The sequence below is a fragment of the Phascolarctos cinereus genome, unplaced genomic scaffold, assembly GCF_003287225.1.
Source record: "Phascolarctos cinereus isolate Bilbo 61053 unplaced genomic scaffold, phaCin_HiC Scaffold_726;HRSCAF=1367, whole genome shotgun sequence".
Lineage (NCBI taxonomy): Eukaryota > Metazoa > Chordata > Mammalia > Diprotodontia > Phascolarctidae > Phascolarctos > Phascolarctos cinereus.
Window position 1 is genome coordinate 97,777,953 of NW_027556098.1, and position 27,550 is coordinate 97,805,502.

Consider the following 27,550-nt stretch of genomic DNA (forward strand, 5'->3'; position numbering starts at 1 on the left):
TATCTAAATTATTATTTTTCTCTCTTCTCATTTTTTGTCAAGTTGGTAGAATGTAAATTAAATGCATAGATGATATGATTCTACCACCAGAAAATCTGAGCAGAGACAGAAATCACAAACAACTGAGGAAAAAAGGAAATGCTTCAAGTAGGAGGGAACATATGAGAGGGTTCAGCTTTAAAGAAATTATGGATTCAATTACTAACCTCCTAAGTGCCTATTAAACAAAAGATGCCATGTGCTAAGCAAAGACTTACTTACTTTCTCATGTCTTAACTGTTTAGCTTGCTATGAAACTTGAAAAGAAAAAGAGAATTATTTCACAGCAGCAATCAGAAGTTAAAGTATAGCCTAGAGAAGAAAATGAACAGCCTCTTTAGAACCTGCTTTTAAGACTCCAATGGGAATATCAGATACAATTTTTAAAAGCGTTAACTGAAATACATGTTTAAAGTTTTAATTATACTTTTTTAGTTAAAAAGAAAAAGGTAAAATAAGGGACAACTTGCTAGAATATTCTCACTAAAATGTATCATTCTGGGATTTTAAAATTCCAGCTTAGTAATTCTGAGCAGACAACACTATCAAGAGTGACAAAACATAACTGAAAATTCAAATTCAATATCTTACTGGGAAAATTAGGAGAGTAAATATCACATATATTCTGCATCATTTCAGAGGATATTAAGCAAAATGTCAATGGCCTTAGCCATTCTTTCACATTTTTTCCTTGTTAGTAGGTCATCAAGGTTCTGTTCTGCGAACTGAAGCTGGTCAAGAATGCTGGGCAACAGCAGGGCAAGAAAACGATCAGTAGAGGAACAGCTGGCAGAATCTATGACATCCTGTAGAGGTTACATAGACACCATGGATTAACAATACAAATGCTAGCTATAACATGGCATACAGAAGAAATGGTCATTATTGAACATTCTTCTTATGCTATCTACTTAGATCTCTTTTCCTTAATTAAGTAATTTTCTTTATTCAGTTCTTGCATTCTGGTATATTAGTTATTCTAAACTTAGGCTTTTATTTAAAACTCAGAATCTCTTACTTATAGTAAGGAATGAGGAGAAAGTCTGTACCTTTCATTTCACTGATACAGGAACTCTTGGTGGTAGAAGGACTAACATTACTCCTGCAGGAAAGTACTTATAGTCTTAGAGAACTACCCAGAGCGCTGGAAGGTTAAGTAACTTGCCCATGTCACACAGCCAGCAGTGACTACATGCTAGACCAGAACTTGGGTCTTTCCTAGTTGTGATTAAAAAAAACCAAAACAGCAAAATAAAACTAGGAAATAGATTTACTGAATTAATGAGCCTTTATTAGGTGCCCACTATGTGCCAAGCACCCCACTGGGCACAGGGGAATACAAAAACAAAAATGAAACAGTCTCTGCCTTCAGGGAGGATATATTCTATTGGGGAAAATAATATGTATGCATATTGGTAATTATAAAAAATATACAAAGTAAATACACAGTAATTTGGATGACAAGATGCACTAGCACCTGGGAGAGGGCAGAATCAGCAAAAGTTTCATTTGTAAGGTAATGTTTGAGCTGTACTTTGAAAGGATTTTAAGAAGGAAAGCATTCCAGACCAGCCTGTGCAAAGGCATGGGAAGAAAGAAGAGAATGCCAAATGTGAAGAAAGTTAGCAGTTCCCCTGGCTGGTCTAATATTTTGCAAATAAACTTACAATAAACTGTATATAGGTTTCAACACATTCAAAATGCTTTAAAAAACACAATGGTCAAGGATCAAGACAAAAGACCAGTAATATGAGTAATTCAAAATATGAGCATTACTAAGGACCTCCAAATGTGCACACCACTCTCTTGTACCTAAGACTCAGACAAATTGCAAGGGGAAGCCCTTTTGGAGAAGAGGCCATCAATGTGAGAAATGCTAAGCTATGTAGTCACCAAGACTTAATGAGATTAGGCTATATAAGCTTATATATCTATATCTGTGTGTGTGTGTGTGTGTGTGTGTGTGTGCGCGCGCGCACGCGCGCACACACCTTATAATGCTAGTAGGCAGTATTAACTAGATATATTGGTTGCTGACTACAAAAAAGTGATATCAAATCAATAAAGTTCCCACTGTTTCTGTTAACAAACTACATTAAAAGCAAGTAAGAAAAATGTTAATGGAGGAGTACTTAGGCACTAGCAGTTATAGATATTTCCACCTAGCTAAGTAGAAGAGAATACAGCTATCAATTTTTTAAATTCCCTAGAGATACACTTCTTTCAAAAAAGGGTTTTTGTTATACAATATCACACAAATAAGAATAACATTAAGATATCATCACTATCACATTACCTCAAATATTTCCTTGAACAATTCCAGTGCTAGAATAGAACAGTTGTCTGATCCTTCCAAGGGCTGGCTTGACCAACGTAACAGAGCAACTGTTGGCTCTAAAGATTTAGGATGGTTTCCCAGTCTTGTGTTACCAGAAGCAGGTGATTCAAATACCGCCTGACTAAGAACATGGCGCAGTTGTGTCACTGAACAGAAGGCAAGAAGTAATTCTAAAACCTGTGCAGTATGAACATAGGAGATCTTATTAAATACCAATGTGACTGGACATTAACATGTGAAATCAAATGCTAAACTTAAAAGTTAGTCATATTTAACTGAATACATGAAAATTAACATGAAAACAACTTTCAATCCTGCCTTTAAAACTGATAATACAAAAAATTAAAGGTCTTGTTTTATTTGAAGTAGCTTTCAAGAATCACAAATGACATTCTCAAAAGATCAGATCAAAAAAATATACCTTTGAAGAAGAATCAGGGTCCTTCCCATGAAGAAGACCTAATACTTGATTAAGGCATGAGTTGAAGTGTTCGTATCTAAATATAAACCAAGATAAACAGCATCACTATTACAAAATCATAACACAATAACACACATTTTTTAAAATTTCTGCTCCCAAAGTAAAAGGAAAATGCTTTTCTTAAAATGTGGATTTTGACTTCAAATATCACATGACCATCTTGAGCCTAAAAATGCATAGGTTGTATAAATCTACTGAATAGAACAGTGTGGCATATTGGAAGGAGCACTTTAGAGTCAGGACCTGACTTGGAATACTGGCTCTTTTACTTACACTTTGTGACTTCGGGCAAGTCACTTTAATGCTGTAGTTCTCAATTTCTCTAATATATATAATATATATATAATGACAGGGTTGCACTGAACTACATTTAAGGTCCCTTTCAGCTCTAGCTCCTATAATCCTAGAAATCAACACAATTATGTATTCATGAACCAGTCATTAATTTCTTAGTTATTTCAGTTCTCCTATATTCAAATCATAACATTTACCCCCATGCTTACCATTACAAGGATGTTCCCCATAATAAATGTGATATTGAGAAAGAGTCTCTCATTGGTGTGGTACCCAATAGGATTTTGGTGTTCATAATAAAGTAGATTGCATACCATCTGCTACCTCATCAAGGGAGATGTGAATTGATAAATCAGAGGGTAATTGTGAAAAGAGATACGATGCTAAAATGGAAGAACAGCATGGGGAGGGCACTAGTAAATCCTGGAAAAGTCAGAGTCCATTTTACTGCAGAGGATATTAATTGGACACATGCTAAATGCACAACTTTGTCCAAATGCTTGAGGTATATCCTCCATTCTTACAATGATCTCCTATGTTCATCTCAAAAAGTCTCTAGTATAGACAATGGTTTAGGCCAATGGTGTCAAACTCAAATAGAAACAGAGCAGGCCACGTACTGACTTAGAAAGGCATAAGTTAGCATTATCTATATTATACTGTATTTTTATTTGTTGAAAATTTCCCAATTACATTTTGATCCGGTTCCTCTTTCGTGAGTTTGACACCTCTGGTTAAGGCAATTCTAGAGGAATTTAGTTTAGAATACTAAACAACATCAATTAAGTGTATAATGAAATACATAGCAGGGAAACAGAGAATAGAGTAAAAGGTAGAAAGTGTTGCTTAGTATGCCAGTGATGAACCTTAGTTATAATAAATAATTATAACAGAACCTTAGTTATAATAAATAATAGCATCCACTAAAATAAAAAGCCATTCTGATCTGATATTTAAAATCAATTTTTGTTCTTTAATTATTTTTTGAATAAAGGTAATCCAGACAGCCGAATTTCAGAAGATAAAAGACAGGTCCAATCATTTAAGGCAGTGATGTCAAACTCAAACTGAAACAGGGGCCGCTAAATATCTGTGCATACTGACTTAGAAAACCACATATTATATAGTTCCAATGTTTAACGTATCTATGTTTTAATGTATTTTTATTTATTTTGCTAGATATTTGCCAATTACATTTTAATCTGGGTCAGCTGCACTCAAGAATTTTATAGGCCATATGTCTGACATCCCTGATTTAATACATGAATCACATATTGCCTTTTTGTATTTCAAGCCAAAGATAAAATATAAGTGAAATGAAGAATGCTAAAACATTCCTGCTTATAGTCTTCAGTGATTCATTAGAAATTAATTTCACTGAGACTGATGAAGAGATGACAGTTATATTTTTAGCAATGAAGGGTTCTCAATACACACTTGTATAGAAGAAAAGCTCTAAGTTTACCAAGAGAACATAGATGTACCTGGTGAGACAATCCGCAATTTTAGGGTTCTTGAGAAGATCCATAAGCAGGTCAACTGAATACTTTCTGGTTAATGTGCCATCACCATTTACAAGAATATTAAATATTAACTGAAAAGTCTGATGAATGTTTCGAGAATGGAATAGCTTAAAAACAAAAACAAAATATAAGAGGTGTAATGCATACAAAACTGAACCAGATATTGGTGTTCAATATGTACAAAAACAAAAACAAAAAAAAAAACAATGAAAGCAGTGATGATTTGTTAAAACCAGAGAAAATTTAAAATAAGTTATGTTTATAATTATGTTTTAAAACTCACTCGATATTTACCTTTTCTCCAACCTCTTCATTTAATGTTAGACTTGATAATATTGAGAGTGCAAACACAACCACAGTTAAACTACTGTGGGCCAAGAAACTAATGAGAGTACGATATAATGTCTTCACATTACTCTGAAGAAGAAAAAATATTTAACATAAATTAGATTTAGGCTAAAATTGTATTTTACTTCTCCTAAGAACATGAGGTGCACAGAGCAAGTACTCAATAAACATTTATCCAATTAATAAAGTACAGAAGTCCCCCAAGTATATACCCAAGTAAAGGCTCCTGAGGCCAACTGCAACATGACACTTACTTTTATTAAATGGACCAAGTTTTTTCCTAAGTTCCAATATGAAGGATTATAGTTCATAGAATCAGATCTGGAAAGACCCTTAGAGATAATACTTCATGAGGATCTCTCACTTATAAACCCTCCATAGACAAGGTACTTTGTTGACAAAAATGAGCAGCTATGCAAAACACAAAACCCCAACCCCAAAGATAGCATAAAAAGTTTGCCATTATTTTCCTTTCAGCCCAGCCATATGTGGAAAATGCTATCAAATACATTTTAATCCTTCTCCTGTATGGCCATTCAAACAGCCATCATTTTGAAGAAATTAGAGCTATCTATAATCATATGAAAAAATGCTCTAAATCAATATTGATTAGAGAAATACGAATTAAAACAGCTCTGAGGTACCACCTCACACCTATCAAATTGGCTAATATGACAGAAAAGGAAAATGACAAATGTTGGAGAAGATGTGGGAAAACTGGAACACTAATGCATTGTTGGTGGAGTTGTGAACTGATCCAACCAATCGGGAGAGCAATTTGGAACTATGCACAAAGGGCTACAAAACTGCAATACCACAAAAAACGGAAAAGGATTCACACGTAGAAAAATACTTATTATCAGCTCTTTTTGTGATGGCAAAAAACTGGAAATTGAGGGGATGCCCATCAACTGGGGAATGGCTGAATAAGTTACGGTATATAAATGTAATGGAATACTACTGTGCTATAAGAAAAAATGAGCAGGCAGACTTCAGAAAAACCTGGAAAGACTTATATGAACTGATGCTGAGTGAAGTGAGCAGAACCAGAAGAACATTGTATACCATAACAACAATGTATGATGATCAATTATGACAGACTTAGCTTTTCTCAGCAATACAATGATCTAAGCAATTCCAAAACACTCATGATGGAAAATGCTATCAACATCCAGAGAAAGAACTATGGAATCTGAATGCAGATTGAAGCATACTATTTTCACTTTGTATTTTGTTTTTTCTTTCTCATGGTTTTTTCCCCCTTTGTTCTGATTCTTCTTTGTGGAAATATGTTTAATATGACTGTACATGTACAATCTAGATCAGATTGCGTGTTGTCTTGGGGAGGGGGGAAGGGAAGAGGAAGGGAGAAAAATTTGGAACTCAAAATCTCATAAAAGTGAATGTTGAAAATTATCTTTACACGTAATTGAAAAAAAAAGAAAATACTATTTAAGTAAAAAGTAAAAAAAAAATAGCTATCATTTTTTTTGGATACTCTTGGAAGACTGAAAACTTTTGTACTGTTGTAATCAGTACCCTTCAGCAAGACAGTTACCAACTATTACTATTCACCTCTTCATCTGATAAGTGTTCCATGAAATGTTTTAATTTTTCTCCTTTCTAATCTATATCACACTACTATACTATTCCTTTCTATTCTTATCATCCTTGTCTCTCAACCTCTAGGAAACACTTCTACCTTCCTTGATGACTTCAAAAGTTGACTAATATTTCCTACAGACTCATTTTTCTCTAATCAACTTGCTTAGCAATTTCAGCTTCCATACTGATAATCCACCCAAGAAGCCTGATCTCTCCAAACAACACTTCCTTTACAGATGAGGCAACTGAAGTTGGAAGAAGTTACATGAGTTGTTCAGGTCACACAGCTAATAAGTATCTGAGCTGGTGTTCTTGATTACAACTCTAGCCACTATGAAACACAATCTCCAATATATACACCGATGTCCTCTCAAATACCCACTTCATCAACCTTAACTCTTCACCTCAGCAACCCACAGGGATAAATATATCCTAGTTCAGAGCACTTACTTGTAACTATGCTACTAGCTCTATAATCTTGACCCAATTTCTCTGACCATAACTTCCTACCCTTCCATGTCTCCCTCTGCCTCACTGCTCTTAAAATCATTCATCATCTTTCCTGGGGTCTCCAGTAACTATACATGGCCTTGATCTTCCAATTTATCAACTCTGATGACTTTATTCTCTTCAGTTTTTACACCTATAGATTAACAATTCAACTATACTTCCCTTTATTCTTGACTACCTTGCCTTCTTGACTCTTGCCACCATGTCTTGTTATCCCTTGCTTGTCTTATCCCCAGTAACATACTCCAACCCCTGCCTGCCAACCTTAAGTTACCCTCAACATCTTCCCGTGATCCTTCTTCTGACGGTGTACATTAGTAGAAAAAGTAATGATGTCAAGTACAGATTTTAGCCATCTGGTATCAAGTGGGCCCTATATGCTATATAGCAGTCCTTTTTTTCTTTCATGAATGACACCATCACGGAACTGACCATGGTTGTTCCAAACCTTCTCTTCCCAAGTCCTTTATATAAACTCCTCTCAGCAGGGATCCTCACCTCCTAATTAAATTAATAGAAGCCACCTGCTTCCAAAACAGCACTTTGTCTACTATACCACACTTTAAAATTCCTTTATATTATCCCCCTTTTCTCTTCCTTGTTCTAGTCTCTGAGGAAAGGGTGGTCCTTCTTGCCAATGCCAAGTCCTCTACTTTTGCCCTTGATACAATTTCTTCCTATATACTCTGGAAGCTTGCCCTTTGATCACTTCCTCTTACCAATACTCCTTCCATAATTACTACCATTTTTCCTGCTGCTTTACAAAAAAAATCCAGTTCTCTTCAATGTTTAAAAAAAGTCTCCCCAACCAATGGTCATCTTGTTTCCCTCTCATGACCAAACTCCTAAAGAGTTATCTATGATTCTCATCTCCATTTCCCCCCTTCTAATTCACTTATGCTTACATATCCAATTCACAATGCTTACAACACGACTTCCAACCCCAACAGAATCAAACCACTCTTTTCAAGGTTACCAATGATTTTACAACCACTAAATCTGATAGCATTTTCTCAATCCTCAACTCACTTGACCTCTGCAATTTTTTATACTGTTGTCATTTGGAGATAGTTTTACTTCTCCCCAATCTATCTTCCAGAGTGCTACCAAATTAGCATTCCTTAAATAGTTCTATTATATCACTCTGATCAAAAATCTTAAGTGTCTTCCTATTGCCTTTAGGATCATACATAAATTCTTCAACCTAGCATTCAAAGCCCTTCACAACCTGGTTCCAGCTTACCTTTTTGAGATTTTTTCACACTATATGTACATTGCCTTACCTATAAAACAAGAAACTAAATGGAATGAGGTTCCTTCCAGTTCTAGACACATGGCCATTAGTCCTCCCTCAAAAACTATGTGCTAGCAACACAAGCCTACTCATTGTTCCCAAACTTAGCCTTCTCCCTCTATTCTCCATGACTCTGCACAGTCTATTGCCATTTTAGGAATGCTTTTCCTCTTCCCTTTCATGTCCTTAAAATCTTACCACTTACAAGTCTGGCTTTCTTTTACGGCTTAGTTCAGATTCCAATTCATACATGCAACTTTTTTGGTTGCCTTTTTTTGTAAGGGATTTTTCCTGCTCAAATTATCTTGTGATTACTTCTCTCTTTGCCTACTCTATTATCCTGACAGAAGGTAAGCTCCTGGAGGACATGAATTATTTTTATTCCACATTCCTTGTGCCTCGTACACAGCAGATACTTAATAAATGGTTGTTCAACAGTATTCTACTAACCCAATCCTCCAAACTTCCTTGTTTTATTCATCTCACTACTATTCTCTTAGTAGTTAGAATTATCCTTGAGTCTTACCTCTCCTTTCCACAATCTATTTTCTTTTCTTTTTTAAAAAAATTATTTTTGTAACCAAGAGAATGTTGCACACAATACTGATAAACTTAACCCTTCCCAGCAACACAAGGATCTAAGACATTTCCAGAGGCCTCGTGATGAAAAACGCTATCCACATCCAAAGAAAGAACTATGAAAGTTGAACTGCTATTTTTTTCTCTCCTGTTGAGTTGTTTCCTCTTTCTAATGTTTCCTCCTATTGGTTTTAATTTTTACTTACAACACCACTAATATGAAAATGTTTCATAGGAATGTAAATGCATAGCCTATATCAGATTGTGCACCATCTTGGGGAGGGTGGTGGGGAGGAAGGGGAAGAAAAATTTTAAACTCAAAAGCATATGGAAGTGATTATTGATAAATCAAAATAAATTAAAATTTTAAAAAATGTAAAAATGAGAAAAAAGTAAACATGGCATTTTAAAATAAAAAAAAATTTTCATAAACAGAAATCCAATTTCTTCTCCCATCCCCACTCAATTTAGGGGGGAAAAATTCTTGTAACAAATATGTAAAGCAAAACAAATTCCAGTACTGGTAGTACTCAGAAAAGATATGTCTCATTCTTCATCCTGAATTCATCACCTCCTGGTCAGAAGGCGGTTAGCATGCTTGATCATCAGCCCTCTGAAATCACAGACAGTCATGGTGTTGATCAAAGTTCTTATAGCTTTGAATGTCATTTGTCTTTACAAACAAATGTATAAATTGTTCTCCTGGTCCTGCTTATCTCATTCATCAGTTTATAAAAGTCTTCAAAATTGTTCTTATACTATTGACATCATAGTATAAATTCTACATATTTCATTCTATATCAGTTCATACAAGCTTTTTTTCGTGTTTCTTTAAAGTCATCTATAGCACAAAGGTATTCCATCACATTCATATACCCCAATTTACCAAGCCTTTCCTTGATATGTACCCCTTTAGTTTGTAGTTTCTTTGCTACCACAAAAAGGGCTGCTATAAATATTTTTGTACACACAGTAACTTTTTCTCTTTCTTTCACTTCTTTGGAGCACAGATCTAGCAGTGGAATATCTTGGTCAAAGGGGATGCTGTGTTTAGTAACTTTCTTGGTATGGCTCCAAATTACTTTCCATAATGGTCATACTTATTCACAAACCCACCAACAGTCAATCAATGTGCCTGTTTTCTCATAGCCCCTCCAACATTTGCCATTTTCCCTTTTAGTCATCTTTTCCAATCTGATGCATGTGAAGTACAACTTTAAAACTATTTTAATTTGCATTTCTTTGAGTATTAGTGATTTGAAGCATTTCTTCACATGGTTATAGATAATCTGGGTTTCTTCCCTTGAAAAACTGTCTGTTCACATACTTAAAGAATGAATATATCTTGTATCTTAGAAATGAGACCTTTATCAGAGAAACCTGTGCAAACATTTTTACCAGTTAAATATTTCCCTTTTAATCTTTACTTTACTGGATTTATGAAAGACTTTAAAAATTTTATAATAAAAATTATACATATTATCTTGTGTGATATTTTCTATCCCCTGTTTGGTCATGAACTTTTCCTCTATTGATAGGTTTGATGGACAATTTTTCCTACATTTTTCTAATCTAGGACACATATCCATTTGGAGCTTATCTTGGAATTTATCAAGGGTGCAAGGTGTTAGCTTAAATCTAGTTTCTTTCATATTGCTGTTCAATTTTACCAGCAATTTTTATCAAATAATGAGTCCTTATCCAGTAACTGGGGTCTGTTTTTATCAAAAACTAGGCTATTAGGTTTGTTTGCTTATGTATGTTGTGTACCTAGTCTACTCCACTGATCACTCTAGCAGGCATGGGAAACCTACATGTGGCCTTCTAGGTCCTTGGATGCAGTCTTTTGACTGAGTCCAAACTTCACAGAACAAATCCCCTCAATAAAGGATTTGCTCTGTGAAGTCTGGATTCAGGCAAAGGGCCACACTTGAGGACCTAGAGGGCCACAGGTGGCCTCAAGGCTGCAGACTCCCCATTTAGTTTTAAACCAGTACCAGATTCCTTTCTCTCCATTCACCAGGTCATCACCATAACTGAGGGCCTTATCATCCACTATATGGAATAATGCAATCGCCTCCTAATCGATCTTCTTATAACATCTCTAAATGATCTTTCTTGAAGATGCCAACATAACCTTCCTAAGGCACACATCTATATCACTCCTCTGCTTGATTATTGTCAGTACTTTCTTACTGCCTTTAAAATAAAAATTCCTTATGGAAATATGTCTTACCCTACAGGAAAATAGGGGGAGAAGGGGACAAGAGAACAGGGGAATGATAGAGAGGAAGGCAGATTGGGAAAGGGGGTAATCAGAAGCAAACACTTCTGAGGAGGGACAGGGTCAAAAGAAATAACAGAATAAATGGGCGGGGGCAGGATAGGATTAAGGGAAATAGAGTTAGTTTTTCACAACATGCCTACTAGGGTTTTGTATAACTGCACATGTATAACCTATATTGAGTTGCTTGCCTTTTTAATGAGGGTAGGTGGGGAGGGAGGAAAAGAGAAAATCTGGAACCCAAAATTTTAAAAACACATGTTTAAAAAAAATGTTTTCACACGCAACTGAGAAATAAGAAATACAAGAAATGGGGTACAGAAATCTATCCTGCCCTACAGGAAAGTAGAAGGGGAAGGGGATATGAGAAGGCAAGGAGAGAGAGAAGGGAGGGAAGACTAGGGGAAGGGATATTCAGATTGCATGCCATCTTGAGGTGGGGGGAGGGGTGAGAGGGGGTGAAAATTTGGAACTCAAAATCTTGTGGAAGTAAATGCTGAAAACTAAAAATAAATGGAAATGCAAAAAAAAATTTTCTTTTAAATTCCTTAACCTAGTGTTTTAGGTCCTTCAAATCTGAATCTAACTTACCATTTCCAGCATAGTTTCACATTACTACCTTTTATGAGTTCTGTCTTCCAGCCAAACTGCACTACTAGCTGTTCTCTGAACCTGAAATTCTATTCCCCTCCTCCACGCCTCTACAGAGGCCTAGAATGCCCTCCTTCTACATGTTTGCTTTTAAGAATATGTTCTTTTGGGGCAGCTAGGTGGCGCAGAGGATAGAGATTTCCTGGCTCAGAAAGACTTGAGTTCAAATTCGTCCTCAGACACATGACACTTACTAGCTGTGTGACCCTGGGCAAGTCACTTAACCCCACTGCCTAGCCCCCCAAAAAAAATTCTTTTTAAGACTCCACTCAGGTACCACTGCCTCTGCACAGACTTCCTTGATCCCCTCCCTCTGCCCCGCTCCTGACAAATAAGAGCATTCTCCCACTTCTGAAATATTCCTAGAGCAAGATCTCTCCTTGGTGGCTCCCATTATCCTCTGTGTTCTATCATACTCATTTATGTATGCTTACTATACACTCATCAGAATATAAGCTCCTTGAGAAAAGGACTATTTAGTTTTTGTCATTATATCCTAAGTACTTGTAAAAAGATACGATATTTTACTGAATTCACCTGAAATGCTCATTTCCCCTATCTTTAGTTATCAAAAAAATTGACCTATCTTTAAAGTATCAGCTCAGATACCAGCTCTTCCTTAACCCCTTTCTTAATAATTCTAATCAGAAATAATCCCTCTTTCACTTGGCACTCAAATTAATGTTATTATTCATATATTTCTAACATTGTGCTTTGTGTAACAGGTAACTGTACAAACACTCTATCACTCTGTTCAATTGTAAACGCTCGAAACCATGGACAGTGTCCTTTACAACTTTGTAGCTATGTCATTTTCTAAGCCTGTGGTTTGGGTCTTTGAGGGTAGGAAGTATTTTTGATGAATAATATGATTTATTCCTTCTGAAATTTAGTGTGACATGATCCAGTTACTAAAAAGTGTGATTACTTAAATAAATTTCATCATTTCCCTGTAAAAAAATTTGCTATTGCTATATTAAAACAAATGCCTAGTCAACCCGGTGAAATTAATTATCCAAATAATGGGTTACTGACATCCTTTCCTTTTTCTCCTTTCTTTCTAATGACTACAGATTTACTTTTGTGTCCACACAAATATTGCTAGGGATGAGGAAGGGAAACTAGCCAATTTTGTTTCAAGATGACTTAGTTAAATCTAATAAAAGCTTAGGGGTACTAGATGCTTAAATGAGAGCTAGATTTATGTATCAATGTCATGACCTGAAGTGAAAAGACCTGGGTTTTAATGCCAGTTCTGACACTTATTACTTGTGTGAAGTAACTTCACTAAACTTTATGGTTACATTTCTTCCTTTCACATATTATGATTCCAACCAAACAAGTCTACTTACTTCTCATACAGGACATTCCATCTCTAATCTTCATGCTTTTGTAAAAGCTCATGCACTTGCTTCTTAAAATTCCTAGATTCAGCTCAAGTGTCACTTACCTACAAGATAGGACTTATAAGTCCTATCCTGATACAACACCCCATAGCCAGTGCCCTCCCCCTAAGAAATATTTTGTATTTACCTCCTCCCCACCCCACCTTCCATACATACAACAGAATGCATGCTCTTTAAGGGAAGAACATATTTCAGTTTTGTCTTTTTATCTCTAGCACAGAGCAAGTACTTAATAAATGTTTGATGAATTATGAACCAGACTAGGAAAATTTGGGTTCCAGCGCTGGCTCTGCCTATGACTTGAGGCATGCCACTTAAAACTCTCTGGGTCTCAAATTTTTTATCCTTTTAAGGACAGGCCTAGATAATATATAAGGTCTTTTCAATTCAAGGTTTCATGATTTTAAATAAATACTAATAAATGAATTCTTTGAGAGCCATAAAATAATGGGTTGATACCCTAGAAGGAACCCACTATGATTTTAAACCTTTAACAAAATAATCCAGCGTTTCTCATATATACTCTTAAACCATGTTTTCTTTGGGATTCCAACATAACACTATGTTGAAAAGTCAGTGTTTTACATGTGCTATAACTCAAAAATGGGAATACTCTAGATTATTTGTCAATTCTTTTATAAGCTCTGAAGCATCAGATAAAATGGATATGGACACACACATCTTCAAATTAAATAACAAAGTAATAAGATTTCCTTGAGACAAAGAACCCAACACAAGAGCTCGAAGATTACACACACACACACAGATATTAAAAAGAATTCTTACCAAAGACTTTACGTGGGTTTGAACAGCTAAGTTGTGCCGACAAAGATTTGCCAAGAGTCCTAGACAAGACATTGTTAACTCATCCTCAGGAGATTGACTATGTTGTTTCAGAAGAACAAAAAAAGGAAAAAAAGACTGCATTATGTTGAATTCCAATCTACTTAAAATGATACATGGTAAGTCACATTTTAAACATTTGATTTCTAGTAACTAGAGCAGTTAATGTGAACATTTTTCTTTTTACTCTTACAAGTCAAACTCAACTACAATAATAATTTAATACATTTTGAAACCAAATCATTCAATCTCAACATGGAAAAACTGCAAATAAAAGTCGAGGCTATGAACTGTACATTCCTTTGTATACTGAAAACTGATATGATTTTATCAAAGGAAATAACATTTTTTAAAAAGGTATGAAGATCTACGTGTTGTATCTTAAGGATCATGAGACCTTTCCAAATGACTTGCATCTGAAATCTTCCCCCATTAGAATGTGAATTCCTTGAGAGCTGGGATTGTCTTACTTTTTCTATTTGTATCCCCAGAACTTAACACAAAGCTTGTACATAGTAAGTGCTTAATAAATGTTTTATTCATTCGTTTGTTGTTAGACTAAATCCATGTAGAAATTTTAATTATGACTTCATATTTTTCTTTAACCATTCTGTAATAATACTAATTGAATCCATAGGACTTCTCAAATTCAACTTATTAACATAGAGAGATACTTTATAACACTAAGATTTTTAAATTGGGGAAAAAGGAAAGAGAATTTTTTTTCCACAAAAATAAATATACTATTTACTTCAATACTCAAAGATGGGAATACTTGCTTCACCAAGGCAGATCAAAATCCTTACACAATCTACAAAGCTGCTGGCACCTCTAATTTCAGTAGCCTAGTTCTTGGGATAATGGACACATAGTTCATTTCCAAGTCTGTAACCAACTACTTCCACCTTGGTTAGATCTTCTAGAGCTTATTTGTATACCCATCAAGAACTCAGAATCACAACCTATATCACAAAGTGGCCCTACAAAAAGATGACTTGCCTAAAAAGCTACTTAACATATTTTTGGTTTCAAAGATGGCCTACAGATTTTTCTTAAACAGTAAGGATGGGTATAGTATATTAATATACATATATATAACTTACATATGACCTATCAAGAATGTAATTAGCTCATCAAAATTGGCACCAGAATGGAAAACTTTGACACTGTAGGTCAGCTTCTGCAGGAGTTGAAGGCACTGCAGGTAATAAAATGATTATTAACATATAAATATAAAAATACACTTAAATATATAATGTATACTACATTGATAGAGACTAGGTTTAAGATTAAAAAATTTTGCATCCTAGGTTCAAGTCCTGCCTCTGATACATCCTGGCTGTGGCAAGTCAATTATTTAGAGCTCTAGGTCTGTGGTATCAAAGCCAAATAAAAATGGGGCCAATAAACAATACATAAGGTTCTCTGTAGGCCACATGTTAACTTAGAAAAATCACATATTGACATTAACTATACTCTATTGCATTTTTAATTTATCTTGTCAAATATTTCCCAATTATATTACTCTGGCTCAGGCTGAATCTGCTTAAGGTCACTCTTTAAGACTAAACTGAAGCTAAGTATGGTAGACCATAATCCCAGCTGAGGCTTAAGGGGGCAGATCTCATAAGCTCAGGTGTTGTGAGCTATAACAGGATCATGTGATCAGGTGTCTACACTAAATTCAGCATTGATATATGATTCTCCTGGAAGTGGGTGGCTACCAGGTTGACTTAGGAGGGTCAAACCTGCTCTGGTTGGAATAGGTCAAAGCTGCCATATTGATTGGTAGTGAGACTGTGAATAACCCCTGCACTTCCAGCCTGGGCAAGATGCAGAGACAAAGTCATTTTTTCAAAAAAAGTTAGAAAGAAAGAAAAAAAAAAGACTACATTGCAGAGATGCAGTTTCCTCATACAGGAATTCCCTATACCAGAGGTGGGGAACCTGTGGCCTTGAGGCCACATGAAGCCCTCTAGGTCCTCAAGTGGGGCCTTCTGATGGAATCCAAACTTCACAGAAGAAATCCTCTTAATAAACGAATTTGTTTCTATAAAACTTGAACTCAGTCAAAAGGGCACACTCAAGGACCTAGAAGACCACATGTGGCTTTAAGGCCACAGGTTCCCCATACCTGCCTTATACCAATGAAATATGAAACAATGAAATAACAATTAATCTATTTGGTGAGGAAAGGTTTTATAAAAATGTAACAAGTTATTTTGAGTAAATACTGAGATAGAAAGTGACCCCACCTAATTGCCCATCTCCTAATTTACCCTTACCTATACACTCTACTCCAATTAGGCCATCTTGTCTCTATCCCTCTTGATTTCATGACTGTCCCTCTCAGAGGTATCCTTTTCTTTTCTAATTTGCCAAATAATACTCTTTAAAACACAGCTGTATAGTGGAAAGACTAGTGGACTGGAATTAGAAGACCTATGCATGCGTCCTGACTTTACCCAATATTAGCTATGTCAATAAACAAGTCATAACCTCTGTGAGCCTCAATTTTACTTGTAAAAATGTGGATAACATTTGCAATATTTATCTCACATTATTATGAAAAAAGTATTCTACTGTGTAAATTGTAAAGTGCTATATAAACACAAGCTATTTAAAACTACTATTCCATTTAAAATTCCTCAGAACACATTAGAACTAGACACCTTCTCAGAAAAGGGTCATCTTAGCATGACTGGCCAAAAGCCAGTTAAGCTCAAAATTAATTTGTTCATAATTACATTCATTTAGCACTATTCTAAATTACATAGAGATAAAGATAAATTCCTGTCTACTGAAAGCTTTTATATGACAGTGACATGTTCAACCAAATTTTAAATTTCTCAAGGGCAAGGACTATGTCTAATCAGCAAATTCTCCAGAACTTAGTGGGTACACTTTAAATTAACTGATGATGACAGATTATTTATTGTTTTAATTCAATTCTTATCACTTGATGAGTAAGGACAGGAAAAGAAAGTAGGTAAAAATAATTCATTTTGTACCTGCAATGATACTGAGTCATTACGAACAGTACTGCTTCGATATACCACTCCTGCCAGGATACTATTCAGATTATAAGTGTTCTGCAGCCACTCTCTGGTATCATTGTCTAGAGCTGTAATGTAAAATAAAATGGTATATGGTATCTATATATCTATAGATATATAGATACAGATACACACACACACATATATGTTAAATAAGCATGTTTAAAATGTCAAACTTATCACCTTTATTACTACAAGATTTACCTAACTATATTTCAACAATCTGTAATTTCACTGGTGTGGGCTTTTCTTTCATCAGTTCAGATCATAGCTCCTCTAAACATTAGTATGAATATGTCTGTCCTATTTTATTTCAAAAAACCATCACTGGCAAAGACAAGAAACACTTAAATTAGATTAAAAGAAGCAGTTTATTCAGTCATGTGAAAATACAGGTCATTCAGCAAACTATACTCTCCTTGCATTTTGTAGGCCAGTTCACTTTGTAGGGACAAGACACAGTGGTGAAACCTGCCAGAGTCAGGGCTCAACAAATCCCTGAACATCCCTGAGCCTGTTTCCTTATGTTTTAAGTGAAGGGTTGAAGGAAATGGCCTATAAGGTTCCTTTCAGCTTTATATTTATGTGATCCCTGAGAAATCTACAAGAAAAGTCAGGTAAAATCTATTAGACTTAATGCTGCTTGATTGCTATCTGTGTGTGTTATCTGCAACTTTTCGGACAATTCCAATATTATTAAAACAACTGCCACCACCACAACTAGTATTTTATATGGTGCTTTAAGGTTTACAAAGCACTTTACAAATATTCTCATTTCATCCTTAGATGAATCTAGGAGGTGTGTACTATTATAATCACCATTTTATAGATGAAGTAACTGAAGCAGACAGAGGTGAAGTGACTTGCTCAGGGTCACACAGCTAGGAAGTGTTTTGATTTAACTCAGTTCTTCCCAGCTGCCTCTAAGAAAGGCATGAAAATGAACCAATGACAGTAAGTGGCCTATTATAATTTATTTCTTTAAATAGTTACTTTAATATATTGTATCAAATATTAATTAGAAGTAATCATACTTAAATCAGAATTATTTGTACCTTAAGATTGCAAATTACAACTATTTTAAGGCATTTTCATGTTTTTTCAGCATATTTCTAAGTCTGATGTCTATATATCAGTATCATTTTCTGGCCAATTACTCTTCTGGGCCTATGGAAACTATACTAAAAGCATCTAAACCAGCAGTGCTTTGTTTTCTTTTACTTCAACCTCCCTTCCTTCTAGAACAAGAAAGTGAAATGGATACCTTACCTAGTTGAGATAACAGATTGATGATGCTTAAAGTTAGTGAAGTGCTTAAATTTGGGTCTTCAAGGAGCTCTACCAGGCAGCTCAGGCATTCGCTTGGCAATATCTGGTTTGATGTAAACCATCGAGTAAGTTTCTGTCCAGAAATGACCTGGAAAACAATCAATACTAAAGCAATGAATTTTGAATAACTATTCAAAGGATATGAACAAACAGTTCTCAAAAGAATTGCAAACTCTTAACACAAAGGATTGTTCCATATCACTAAAAATAAAAGAAATGCAAATTAAACAACTCACATTTTGCCTCATACACACCAAACTGGGAAAGACAACAAAAGATGTGATGAATCAACACTGGAGGAAGTGTATAAAGACAGGAAGACCAAAATACTATTGGCTGAGCTATGTTCTACCATCCTAGAAAAAAATCTGGAATTATGTTAGGAAAATGACTTAAATGTTTATACTCTTTGACTGAAAGATCCTATTACTAGGTATATATTCCAAAGAGGTCAAATAAAGAAACATTTATAACAACATTTATTGTGGCAGCAAAAGACTGGAAACAAAGTAGATGCCTATTAACTGAAAGATAGCTAAACAAACTGTGGTATACAAATGTACAGGAATATTATTGTTCCATTAAAACAATAAATTTGAATACATAGAAGCATAGGAAAATATGCCAAGTGATACAGAACCAAAAAGAAAAACATATAACATGACTATTACAATCTAAATGGGAAAAACAACAAAACCAAAACCACAAAAATGACTGCTGTGCAATTATAATGACCCAGTTTGGCTCCAAAGAAGAGATGAGTTAAACACACCTTCTTCCCTTCTTTGCAAAACTGAAGGGACTAAAGATGTGGAATATTGCATATGCCGTCAAATTGGGTTAACACTAATTAAAAACGAGTTTTCTCAATTGTCAGCCTAGATTTACCTTTACAATTATATTTTATTTAAGATTAATACAAATATAAGTTTGCATTCCCTAAGCACCTATCAAATTAGAGGCAACTAAATGGCACAGTGGATAGAGCACTGGGCCTAGAGTCACGAAGAACTGAGTTCAAATATATTGTCAAATACTTTCTAGCTGTGTGACCCTAAGCAAGTCACTTATTCTGTTTGCCTCAGTTTCCTCATCTGTAAAATGGGGATAATAATAGCACTTACCTCTCAAGGGCTGTTGTGAGGATCAAATGAGATGATAATTGCAAAGCACATAGCACAATGCCTGGCCCATAGTAAGTGCTATATAAATGTTAGCTGCTATTATTATTGCATAAAATTTATTGGTTTTGAGTCATTTCAGTCGGGTCCTACTATTCATGGCCCCATTTGTAGGTTTTGTTGATAAACATACTGGAATGGTTTGCCACTTCCTACTCTAGGTCATTTGACTGATGACTTAAGTGACTTGCCCAGGGTCACACAGCTAATGTCTGAGGCTATTTTTGAACTGAGGAAGATGAGTCTTCCTGACTCTGGCCTGGCATTCTATCCTCTGTGCTACCTAGCTACCCAATAAAAAAATTTATATATAAAATTTAGATCTATATTCTACCATGTCTTAGAATCCCAAACTGAATGGAACCTTGATCATCTATCCCAGGCTCATTTCACAGATGAAGAAACTGAGACTCATTTTATCCCCTTTTAAGGGAGGTGATGTGGAAGAGTTTGAATTGTACTTTCAAAAATCGCTAGCTTTCTCCCATCTAGATCTCCTTAGACCCCCTCCTCCAGTCACCCCAAACTACTTGGTCACTCCTAGATCCCTCCCACAGTTATTCTGTATGTAAGGTCCATCTTGTCTCCATTAAGATGCTCAGATTCTTATAATCTAGCCACTGCTTACTCATGTTCAGAGCCCAATATGGCAGACATACTAATAAACCTTGTCTTTGGCTGAGGAAAAAAAAATCACCAGCTTTCTAACTCTAGCAGACAAAACATATTACCCTTTCAGTCTCATTTCATCACCTACAAATTCCTACCTCGAAAGGCTGGTGAGAGGTTCAAGTAAACTAATATAACCGAAAGGATTTGCAGATTGTAAAGAACTATACAAATGTCAGTTATTATTTTGCATCAGGGATATCCCCTTCATCACTTAATACATACAATATGGCTTCAGCAGTTATTTGTTGAGCACCTGAATCAAAGGATAAGACTAGTCCTTCCAGAATCATTCAATCTGGTAGGAAAAGAAGGTAAGAATAAACAGAAACAAAAATAGCAAACAATGTAAAGAAAGTATATAATCCCAAGCAATACAGTATTTCTTCAGGATTTCAAAGTAACTATGGGCTAGGGGGACAGTCAATGAGGAAGTAAGTGGGCCTTCGAGATTTGCAGGAAAAAAGAAAGGAAAAGCTAATAAAGTATTTCAAGACAAAGCAACTTTGGCAATAACAACTATATAGCTAAAACATTCAATTAGGACTGGTCTTCAAATATTTGAAAAAACTGTCATATGAAAGAGGGATTAAACTTATTCTACGTGGCTCCAGAGAGCAGAAAAAAAACAAAGGCTAGAAGTTTAAAAGGATGCAACAATTGGAAGAGGTGGCCAGAAATAAAAAAATTGAGTGCAGCCCTCCAGCCAGGAAGACCTGGGGGGCAAGTCATTTAAACATTCAGTACTCTATGTAATTTTCCAAGTCTCTAAATTGCAAGAGAAAGTTCCCTATTCTAGTGAAGTTACATGTCTAGTCCTTATCCTTAGCCTAACAATTGGAGCTATCTGAAAAATGTAACTGGCTACCTAATGGAGAAGCTTTTCATCAGTGTAAATCTTGAAACAGACAATTAGTGCTGCCTGAGACCTAACTGGGCTACCTGGAATACCATTAAGTTTTGCACCTTGGAGATCTTGACCACTTGACTATTTTACAGAGGGACATTATAGGCAGGTTTCAGAATATACATCCATCCATTCTAAAAAGTATTTGCCGCCTTGTTACCTACTGAAGCTAACAGAGAAAATTAAAAAACATAAAAACAGTATCTACTCTCAAGAAGTGTATAATTCTTATAAAGCAGCCTGGCCTCATGGATACAGTGTTGGATTTGAAGTCAGGAAGACCTGAGTTCAAATTCCCCATCAAGTACTTTAAAGGTGTGTAACACTGAACAAGTCACAACTTCTCTAAACGTCATACCCCCCATACCACCACCCCCCATTCCCGGTGAAACGGAAGTAAAAGCACTCGCCTCTCATGTAAATAAAGTATTCTGCAAACCATAAAACATTATAGTATATATTATTCTCACTATGGGGTTGGGAATAAAACACGAGGAGGTATGTACAGGACAACCTCAGGAATGAAAACAGAGCCCTAACAACTAAAGGGATCAGACCCTCGAAGGTCCGACTGAGATTTTACAAATCTAGTTATTACTTTTGTGATTTTTTCCCCCAAATTCATTCACCTCACTGGGCCTCAGTTTCCTCATCTATAACTCAGCCAAAGACAAGGTTTATTAGTATATCTGCCATATTGGGCTCTGAACATGAGTAAGCAGTGGCTAGATTATAAGAATCTGAGCATCTTAATGGAGACAAGATGGACCTTACATACAGAATAACTGTGGGAGGGATCTAGGAGTGACCAAGTAGTTTGGGGTGACTGGAGGAGGGGGTCTAAGGAGATCTAGATGGGAGAAAGCTAGCGATTTTTGAAAGTACAATTCAAACTCTTCCACATCACCTCCCTTAAAAGGGGATAAAATGAGTCTCAGTTTCTTCATCTGTGAAATGAGCCTGGGATAGATGATCAAGGTTCCATTCAGTTTGGGATTCTAAGACATGGTAGAATATAGATCTAAATTTTATATATAAATTTTTTTATTGGGTAGCTAGGTAGCACAGAGGATAGAATGCCAGGCCAGAGTCAGGAAGACTCATCTTCCTCAGTTCAAAAATAGCCTCAGACATTAGCTGTGTGACCCTGGGTAAGTCACTTACGTCATCAGGAGAGTTTGACCACTAGATCAAGAGTTCTTCACCTGATATCGATGAAATTGGCTTTTTTTTAAAAAAAAAACAAGAATAAAAAGTAACTGTGACAGAACAATCTGGCATTTAACAAAACACTTTTAAAAATAATTTATTATTTTTTTATCATTCTGTCTTTTTACTTTGAGTTCTGAATTCTCTTCCTCCCCCACCCATCGAGAAGGCAAACAAAATATCAATTATGCGTGTGAAATCATGCAAAACATTTTTTTAAAAAAGCACTTTCCTCAGGACGAAGGGCTTTCCTGACAACCCCTCTGGGAGGCAGATGGTGCAAATTCTCACTCTGTCCATTTTACAAATAGGGAAACTGAGGGCTCCACCGTGAGAGATAGGGATGCAAAAGGCAGGGTGCTTTTCGTCCCTTCCCGGCCCCCTGGCCCTGGGATTTTTCCTGGGGGGCCTCGGAGCCGGGCGGGCGTAAGCCGGTCGGGGTGTCGGGGGTTCTGGGGGTCGGGACCATCCTCGCCAGCCTCTCACCTCCAAATGCCGCAGGAGCTGGCTGCTGTTCGCCTCAGACTTGACTGCCTTGTACTGGCTGATGGCCAGCAGCAAAGACTTCAGGTTGGCCGTGATGTCCATCGAGGCCGAGGCCTGGACCTCTACGGAGCCGGGGAGGAGGCGCGGGGTCAGGGGCCGTGACACGGAGACGTGACAACGGGGACGGCGACACTCGTTCCCTGGCGCTCGGGCCGCGCTTTTTTTTTTGGATTTTTTTAGCCCCGCCTTTCCACTCTTCGAGAACCTTCCGGTTCCGGTCTGGAGTACGGAAAATTCCCCTGAGCCCGAGGAGAGGGGGCAGGGTCCTCGGAGGCCTGGGAATTGGAGCCTGTGAGGGAACACCCCTCCCAACACCCCCTCCCGGATCCTCCCGCCAGGTCTGAGACCTCGCGAGGTTCCCCCGCACCCTCGTGCGAACTCTCGCGAGAATTGGGGCGGCGCGGACATACGCCGGAGCTCCAGCAGGGGGGCTGCGGTGTCTGAGGGCCCGCCGGGTTCGGTTTCTGTGGGACCCGCAGCGCGCTATCTCACTCGCACTGTCGGGGTGTGGGGCTCGGGCTTATCGAAATGCAATTTGGAGGCGCTGCCTGGGAGGCCTGAGTCGGACCTAGGCGCTGCTGCTGTCCCCGTCCCGAGACGGTCTTCCGACCTCGTCCTCCCCACCCACCCAGCCCCCGGGTACTCCCGGGGTACGGTCTCCCAAAGTGGGAGGGGACGGAGTGACCCCCCCCCAGGCTTGGGGGTAAATCGGAACTCGGTGCTTTAGGCAAAAATGACTAGTTTGGGGATTGGTGGCTTCCACCCGATACCTACCCTCACGCCCACCCCAATTAGTCAATCAGCGTTTATTAAGCACGTACTGTGCACTGTGCCAAATGCTGGGAATACAAAGGGGGGGGGGCGGGTGTCGGGAACGTGCAATAAATTTCTTGCATTTATGCAAGAAAAGATTAGGTTGTCATAAAAAATTTATTGAGGACGATGTGAAAAAAAGATGTGATGCACAAAACCACCCGGGATACGCTTGTGAATGGATAGATACAGGATAAATTATAGATAATCTCTAATGCTCTAAAATTTCACAGGATCTAAAACACGAAGATTACTCGAGGTAGCTTTTCCCTGTTTTCTCACATTATGAATTGAGGCCAAGAGGGGTAGAGTAAGAAGGCTCTGTCTTATTTCCCTGTAATCACAAGAAGAATAACATTTGTATCGCAATTTAGGATTTGCTATGTTATTTGATTTGATCCTCACAACAACCTTATGAGATCGGTGCTATTGCTATCATCCCCGTTTTAAACGTAGGGAAACGGAATCTTAGAAGGTTAAATGATTTGCCATGCCCAAGGTGGAACTTGAAACCAGTGCTTCCTAGCTGCAATCCTCTGCATCCCCCAGTTATTAGAATTCGATAATGTATTTAACTCCCTGGGGGCGGGGACCTAGGCAATTTGAGCAGAGCTCCGCAAGTATTTATTCCGCATCTGCTCTTATGCCTACATTCCCTAAGGGGAAAACAATCTAGGAGGTGGGAAGTTAAGTAGGAAGCTATATAAATATGCTTAACAACTTGAAGAAGCGTCTGACCTAATGGATAGAGAACGGTACTAGTGCCAGAAAGGCCAAGAGGCAAGTAACCTAACCCCCTCTGTGCTTTTAGGCCGCTTAAGTCAATAAATTGCAGAGAAAGTGCTGACTTGTATTGGTAAAAAGAGTTTCCTCACCAGGGAGTACCTGTTATCAACCCTTAAGTTCCGGTGTTATACACACATGGGTACATTAAATTCAGTTAAATAAACTTTTAAGTGCCTATATGCCAGGCACTGTGGTTGCAGAGTAAATACAAAGTAATGGATATGATTTTGTTAACTTCCCTCTTCCTCACCAAGTACAGGCTAACACAGAGCAAACCCTTTGGGGCAGCAGAAAGGCCCTAGGCAGAACTGATGTCCAGTATGTCTTGATTTCTTGGAGCTTCAGTCCTTTCTATGTACCTGGAGATGAACTCGCCTACTTGCATTATCTTCTCCTATTACACTGGGAGCTCCTTGAGAGCAAGCACTCTTTCATTTGTATTCTCAAATGTTTAGCATACAGCATTCATTCATTATATGAATTTCAAATAATATTTTTATAATATCATGTAAGAAAAATCTTGTATGATCTGCTGTCTAATGACAATGTGACAAAGGATTTATGAAAGAAAAGATTAATTTAGGATGCCATAAAATTTTATCTAGAAAAGTGTAAAAATGGATGTGACACAGAACAACAGGGAACATACTTGCATGTAAGTGGAAAGCATTTCAGTGTTAAATTACATAAGGATTTGTTGTCCAAAAAACCTAATGGCTGCCTGGGTCTGTTACTTTTGACATTGTTTTTAGTTATCGAAGTTGACAGAGTGCCAAGCCTAGAGTCAGGAAGACTCATCTTCCTGAGTTCAACTGTGGCCTCAGAAACTCCATTTGTTACCCTGGGCAAGTCACTTAACCCTGTTTGCTTCAGTTTCCTCATCTGTAAAATGAGCTGGAGAAGGAAGTGGCAAACCACTCCAGTATCTTTGCCAAATCCCCACAGGGGTCACAAAGAATCAGATACAACTGAAACAACTGAACAAATGCTATTTAAAAGGATTCTTCCATGTGCTGGTGGTGAGTTTGGTTTCACAGGTTGGAGGGTTTTTTCCCCCCCAATATAAATCTGGAGGATTGGAGTCATTCATAGATGTAAGAGAAGGAAAATTATAAAGAAAATGTATAGCATGAAAGTAGACCTAAAATCAGGGTAGAGTTAAATACCCAAGAAACATCTTCAACTGTTAGATTTATACTAAAATTAATATGAAAGAGATAAATAATTGCAATGGAATTAATACAGTGTTTAGCCTGTAATAGATACTGACTGGAGTGGTGATATAGGAAGTATGCCAGTGTTAACAAAATGGCAAAATGCTTCTACCATGAAATTTGTATTTCAAGACCTATGGTATCTAATGATGTCCAAAGAAAGGATCAAGATTCCACAACCTCCAGAGAGACCAACATAGAGCCTTTAATTTTAATGGATTTCAAACTTACCTTAACACAACAACTTTCTACTCATATTAGTGTCATGAGCCTCCTGATCTCAAACCCACATAGTAAAAGAATTCTAGCTGCTGTATATGACCTGTACATTTGAGTCAAAGAAAACAAAATAAACTCTTAATATGGTCCTTAGCCTACTACAGCTACTGGGTAACCCTTCACATCACATCCAGCCTGCCACACGTATTCACCTCTACCACTTCCATTTCCTTAGAACAAAATTCCTTTCTCTTGTCTCCACTACCCTATATATGTTGTCTTTCTTTGTTAAAACGTAAGTTCCTTAAGGGGAGAGGCTGTCTTTAAAAACTATTTCCAGAGCTTAACACAATGCTTGGACCATATTAAGAGTTTATTTTTTTTCCTTTTTTTCTTCATTGACTCAAATGTACAGGTCATATATAGCAGCTAGGATTCTTTTACTATATGGGTTTGAGATCAGGAGGCTCATGACACTAATATGAGTAGAAAGTTGTTGTGTTAAGGTAAATTTAAAATCCATTAAAATTAAAGGCTCTATGTTGGTCTCTCTGTTTTGGGAAGAAGGAGGAGGAGGAGGAGAAGAAGAAGATGAGGAAAAGAAGATGACGATGACATTATTATAGGTCCTCTGGAGACATTGCATCAATGTATACCTTTGCGTCTATGACAGCTCTTAAGTCTTTCCAAGTTATTTTTGTTCCACTCTCTTCACCCTGCATCAGTCCACATTACTAAGGATTCTCTGAAATGATCTCTTTGACCATTTTTTTTATAGTGTGTTAATAACCCATTATATTCACATAACACAATTTGTTCAACTGTTTGCTGGTTGTCTAAAAAAGCAAAGATCTCGATTCTTTACTTTTCTCCCCTCCCATTTAAGATCCCCTCCCAATTCAAGATCAGGAAGTTTGTTTTACTTGTGACTATTCCCTCTCCAGGAATATCCTCCCTTTCAAGTTTACTTTCCCATGACCTACCCTACTCCACTCAACACCTCCCTCCCCCTGCTCCCGGCCTGTCCCTGCTTGTTTCTCTTTGAATTTGATATTTTTCTAGAGACCATACTATGTGTGTTCAATCCTTATTTGCCCATTTCAGATGAGGGAAGTTCACATGATGCCTACTCATCCTACTCCCTTCTCCACATCTATATACCCACCTCACAATTCCCCATTATGAGAAAAATTAAGTTCCACTCTTTCTTCTGTGTTCTTTATTAAAAAAAAATTATGAACATTTTAAATCAAAATAAATTAACCTTGCTTTACAACTGTTTACAACGAAATAAATTTGCTACACATAAAATGTTCATAACAACTTGTTAGCAACTCTCCTTGAGTCTTTATCAATTTTCTTTGTCTATTTACTTCTATTTACTTTTTCTTCTACATGGTTATAGTCATATACTGTTTTTCTGCTT

At 37.0% G+C, this 27,550-nt stretch overlaps 1 protein-coding gene across 1 annotated transcript in view; it reads right to left on the reverse strand.

Moving 5' to 3' along the window:
- CIP2A (cellular inhibitor of PP2A) overlaps positions 1-23,428 on the reverse strand; it is a 49,329-nt gene extending 25,901 nt beyond the window's left edge. Inside the window, 10 exon segments of the mRNA XM_020999909.2 lie at positions 686-845; positions 2,336-2,554; positions 2,799-2,874; positions 4,637-4,782; positions 4,970-5,092; positions 14,139-14,235; positions 15,299-15,393; positions 17,207-17,319; positions 18,521-18,668; positions 23,033-23,428. Of these exon segments, the coding sequence (XP_020855568.1) occupies positions 686-845; positions 2,336-2,554; positions 2,799-2,874; positions 4,637-4,782; positions 4,970-5,092; positions 14,139-14,235; positions 15,299-15,393; positions 17,207-17,319; positions 18,521-18,668; positions 23,033-23,134 (1,279 nt within the window). The 5' untranslated portion in view covers positions 23,135-23,428.
- Positions 23,429-27,550: the final 4,122 nt, after the last annotated feature.